Here is a 4,987-nt window from a genome sequence, read left to right on the forward strand (position 1 = left end):
ACCGGCAGCAGATTTGTCTTTCAACACCTAATCTGCAGGCAGTTCAGTGTTTGGAACCAAACGAAGCCTACGGCACGTCCAAGTCGCCTTACTTCCTCTCTAAGTAAACCGTTATTTACTAAAATAATTGAAGTAATGAGCATCAGCAGCGCCCACGTAATGCACGTCCCGTGTGGGTGAAATTGGCACACAACCTTCACCTGGGTCCTCCATTGCATCCGCGACCCCCCTCACAGGTGCGCTCCCTCCAGTCGGGAGAAAGGAAATGAGCTCCACTGTCAGTTGTAGCAGCTCACCTTTGAAAAACAGCAGAATACTACACTCGGAAGTACCACATGGAAGCCAACTCGTGCAAAAATTTGGGTGCCTGTAGACAAATTGTGTTACTTTACAAGCTGTACAGAATTAACTGATTGATTGCTCTTGTAGTTGCTCACACGAAAATTATGAGCCATAATGCCAAAGATCTGCAACCGAGAATCCATTCGGTTCCTCCTCGTCCCCTAAATAGAGTTGAGGTTCGTCAAGCCGAGGGGGTGTCAACAACATCGCTTGAGCCATGCTTGATATCTCGTTCGGCATGTCGAAAACCAGAACTTCGTCCAGAAAATCGTCGCCATTCCTCAGTGCTTCCGTAAGTGAGGTGTGGTTGTTTCCAACTGCCACTACCGGTACTGCCTTCTCCACCTGATCATCTGAACGGTCAAGAACTCTCAGAGGCTCTGCGGACGAAGTATCATGGTCTTCCGCCTCCGAGACCATAGAACTATCGCCGCTGGAGTGACTCTTCTTCCCGGCAAAAGAACAGCTGGAATCAACCCTCCTCTTCCGCCCAAGAGGACTGCTCTCGTAAGATCCGTCTACAGCACTGAGTTGGGTAGCTCCTGCGGCCAAGAGTACCTGTGACGACTTCTGAGTGGAGGTTGTGCTGTATGATGCGGCAGCCGCTGCCGCTGCAGCTGCAGCTTGAATGCTTTTAGGTGAGAGGTCCAATGGACGAGGAACGCTAGAAAAAGTATCCGGAAAATTCAGCACTGCAGCCTCACCCTTGAGGCTAAAAGCAGCAACATCATATGCCCTTGCCGCCATTTCCGGGGTTGGAAACGATCCCAACCATATCCGAGTCTTCTTCTTTGGCTCTCTGATTTCGGAAACCCACTTACCCCAGCTCCTGCGCCTAACTCCTCGATATGCCGGGCACTGGGCATCCGCGATTTGCTTGCTGTTTATCTCACCGTCGCCGGGACTGGCTTCAACGCTCTCCTTTTGCTTGAAGAAATTCAGAGAATGCTGCAACATATCATCTCCGTCGTATCCCAGCTGCTTCACTTGGAGCTCCAAGCCAAGGCCTTCTGCATGCTTCCGGACTGGTGCATAGGACCCTACATGTATGCATTCTGCATCAGCTTCCTTGAGAGGACAGCAGTGGAAGTTGCGATTAACTGATACCGTCGACTCTGAGTCCATGGATGGGCGAGAGGCAACCTTGCCATACGTAGGTGGCAGCAGGCTGGTAGGAGCGAGGACTGGTGCATTCCCCCAGCGACGAGCAGAAGCGCACGGATCGTGGCCTTCGGGTTTGGAGCTCTAAGGTTCTCATTAGAAAAGCTACAGCCGTTTCTGAGAGGCCTTGTGGACGGCCCGGGCGCAGAGGGTGCAAGGTCGGACAGGGGAGGGGGTGCTTCCAGCCTCCAGGGATTGCGCAGAATGCGATAGAGACGGCTCTTCTACCATGGGAAGATTATCCACTGCTGACGCATGGCCGAGTGTGGCCCAAGGAGTGCCAAGGAGGCCCCCGCCGTCTAGAGACGTGAGGACACAGCTACAATGCTCTTCGCCTTTAATATGAAGAGTGGCACGCTGTATATTTCCTAAAAAGAACCCAGCACCACCTTGAAACCTCCTGTAAATAAGAGCTTCTTGCTTCACTGGAGCTCTTAGGTCAACCTTTTCTCGGCAAAACTTGGCTTGCGTAAACCATGGGCCCTCGCAAAAGGCGTAATAAGCTTGAATTCTCATCTAGTGGAGCCAAACTCGTACGCTGAACCGGAAAGGACTTGACACTTGCAGGTTTTCTTGGCTATGATAAGCAGCTGATGCCATGGACGAACCCAGAAGTCACGGCACCGCAGCGAGCACCTGAAGGGTGGAGAGAATGAAGGCTGTGGTAGAGGACAGCGAATGCGAAAGAGCTACCTGGGTGCTCAGTGCTCACACGGGACTGCGGAAAGAGCAGATGAAGGATGGGAAGGCGGCTCATGAAGAAGGTGAACGAAATCAGAGGGATGAAAGCCCGCAGGTGCTTGGCAGGGAGCGGTTGAATTATGGTTTACGTGATGGTCGGTGGATCAAATTGATTCTATTGGAGAGCTAATAATCCATAGATACGATCAATCGTTTGATTTTGAAGCTTGCTAGGAGAGGATGGAGCCTGGAGGATTGAAACGACCGCAAGCTTCACTCCAGCTGAGCAATGAGGGTCCGGTAGCCTCCGTGGGCCCGTCAGATAAAAGGTAGGGGGCGCGGGCAGGACACGCCCATTCCATCTTGGACTGGATGCGTACAAATTGAACTATTGGTCTTCACAACAACAGTTGCAGCAATAGCACCCACGAGCCCAACAGCAAGAGAGCGCGATTCTGTCCGTTGTGGTCCAATAAGATAAACAGGTGAAATACTCAGATAGAGGATGAAACGATGCTTGCAATCACGTATGTGATTATTCATGATCATACTCTCCGTGTAAAATAGAGCTAGACAATTGTGCTGCTTTGTGCACACCAGCAGTCGCCCCCAGGCCCCCCATAGTATTTGCCGTGACGATTGGGAAGTGATGCTTTTATGGGACATTCATGCACAGTTGAATTTTTGCTTGTGTTGAAGCCTGGCAGAGTTCTCAAGCAATTGGCGAAAAAACAAAGCGAAGGGGAGTCCGGCAGTACTTAATAATATGACGATAAAGGTCCAAAGGACAAACGGAGGGTGAGAGTCTCGGTTCGTGGCAAGTTGTGGGTGATCCTCGGGGATGGGTACGAAAATGATGACGGGAACTGCAGAGTTTCGCATTATCGAGGGGCCATATCCCAGATATCTAGTGTGACCGAGGAAGAAGGTGGCAGGCTGGCACTGATTGATTGTAGGCAAAGGGCAAGCAAGCAAGCACTCTTTGGTTGAAGTTGTTGGGGTGGCCACTGGCCAGCAGCAGCCAGGGAGCAGCATTGGAATTCGCGGAGCTTGTTAGTGAACTGTGAGTGGACGACGCAGCAAGTAGCTGCTGCGGAGGGTGATCACGTCCCGAGTCTATGGTCATTTCTGTTTGTGAGTGTGCACTCTAAGTATGTGAGTGTAGACCAAAAAAAGTGTGTCGTGACTCTTGTGTGTGAGTGTTTCTATTAAAGAACATACAAAAACTCCCTATTTTGTAAGAATGGAAATCATAGCCTAAGAGCCAGTGGACACACGACCAGCTCAGCGCAGCAGGTCGCGATGCAGTTTGAGTATTGAGGGAGAACATATGAGCACCCAGAGCTCCATTTCGCACCTCCATCTTTTGAGTTGCGGGTTTGGCCACCAGTGTTCAACTCCAAGCTGACCTAAAGCAGTCAGTGGCCTTTCCAACATCACCTTTGTAGACGGGAGCAGAGGGAAGGCAAAGCAGAGCAAAGGGGAGGCAGAGGGAAGCTCACTTGTACTACAGACTAGTAGCCGCTGGTAAGAACAGGACAAGCTTTAGAAACGATCAATCGTGGGAACAGGAGGGCTCATCTTTCGAGACTTTTGTAGCGCCTCCAAGTCTTGCTCAAGCTGCGCACAACCCAGCCTGTGCATGTGCACTAAGCCTAAGAAACCCTATTTGGTGATAATGGAATTCGTAGCCTAAGAAAGGAAGTGGAAACCTTTTGAAATTCGCATCATAAGAGGCCGTCCCCATGCTCATTAATATTCGCCTTCGAAGGCTGGTGGCACAACTATGAGGATTGTCTACATATGAAGCACCACTATCCATACAACCCTCCACATATGAAGGGCCACTATCCATACAACCCTCCATTGACAACATTTTAGGGTGCCCGTCATACCTCCTACCCAAGACATGACCTACACATGTCTTTGCCTACCACCATCAATTGACAATTCTCCATCCAAACTTCAAAATTTGACTAGGGGGCTCGCTCGTAGGCATTGATTGTAGCCGGGCTAACATTGGACAACATCGAGTGGCACCATCTGACCACCTCTTGCGAGATGTAGGTGCATCACTGCTTGCCATGCTAGGGGTACAACATCTAAGGGCATGGTCCCTGACTTCTCAATTCACTGCAACATGGTTCAAGGGAAGTAGTTCATCTCACAAAGGGAAGTACAACTCTTCATTGAGAGGAGAGGTTCTCTTGGAGAACCATCTTCTCTTTGTAATAAATGCTCTTCTAGCCAATTGGATGGCCTCTTAGAGCTCCTTAACTCAATTATATTCACCTGCTACACCAACAATACAATCGATGGGATAAATCTCTTACGTGCAAACCAAGCTTGAGAGTACTTTTGGTGTGAACCAAAGACCTAGAAGCAAATGTAGCAAATAGGAGATTGAAATAATCCCTGGATAGGCAACACAACGAATAAGGACATATTGAATCCCATAATACAAGTAATAGACTTACACAAACTTAAGAGTAATATCAATTGTATGATGCTTTTGAGGCCTCTCAATTTTGAAGGGTAGCTTAGAATGTCATTTTGAAGGGTAATTTACAAGTCTTCTTTTTAGTTAGGCTCATCTTGAGGGGCACTACGACAAATTTTTTGAATGTTGCACTTCTTTTTTAAGGTTGATTTCTGTCTTGCCCTTCTAGGAAAGACAAACCCCCTTTGAAGGTTGTTGCAGGCTTCAAATTTAGGCAATGATGCTTTTGGTCTCCCAAGGACGAACCTTGTGCAATCTAAGTTTGGTGTACTATGTGCTAAGAGCTAATTGATATTGGTCACA

At 49.0% G+C, this 4,987-nt stretch overlaps 1 protein-coding gene across 1 annotated transcript; it reads right to left on the reverse strand.

Annotated features, from left to right (window-relative positions):
• Positions 1 to 444: 444 nt before the first annotated feature.
• LOC147898444 (uncharacterized) lies at positions 445 to 2,019 on the reverse strand. Its single transcript, XM_087379168.1, has 2 exons — positions 1,669 to 2,019; positions 445 to 1,587 (listed from the first exon to the last, which is right to left on the reverse strand). Exons 1-2 carry the CDS (start codon positions 2,017 to 2,019, stop codon positions 445 to 447), a joined length of 1,494 nt encoding a protein of 497 aa, XP_087235294.1.
• Between the last annotated feature and the right edge of the window lie 2,968 nt (positions 2,020 to 4,987).

This window comes from Dipteris shenzhenensis, chromosome 9 (genome assembly GCF_047967505.1).
Source record: "Dipteris shenzhenensis isolate YYH24624 ecotype China chromosome 9, Dip_SZ_1.0, whole genome shotgun sequence".
Lineage (NCBI taxonomy): Eukaryota > Viridiplantae > Streptophyta > Polypodiopsida > Gleicheniales > Dipteridaceae > Dipteris > Dipteris shenzhenensis.

Excerpts from the sequence above, each read along its gene's own strand:
- LOC147898444 (XM_087379168.1), bottom strand. The coding sequence starts at position 2,019 with ATGAGAATTCAAGCTTATTACGCCTTTTGCGAGGGCCCATGGTTTACG. Across the intron at positions 1,588-1,668 it reads CTGGAAGCACCCCCTCCCCT|AGCTCCAAACCCGAAGGCCA; the intron begins GTCCGACCTTGC and ends TGAGAACCTTAG.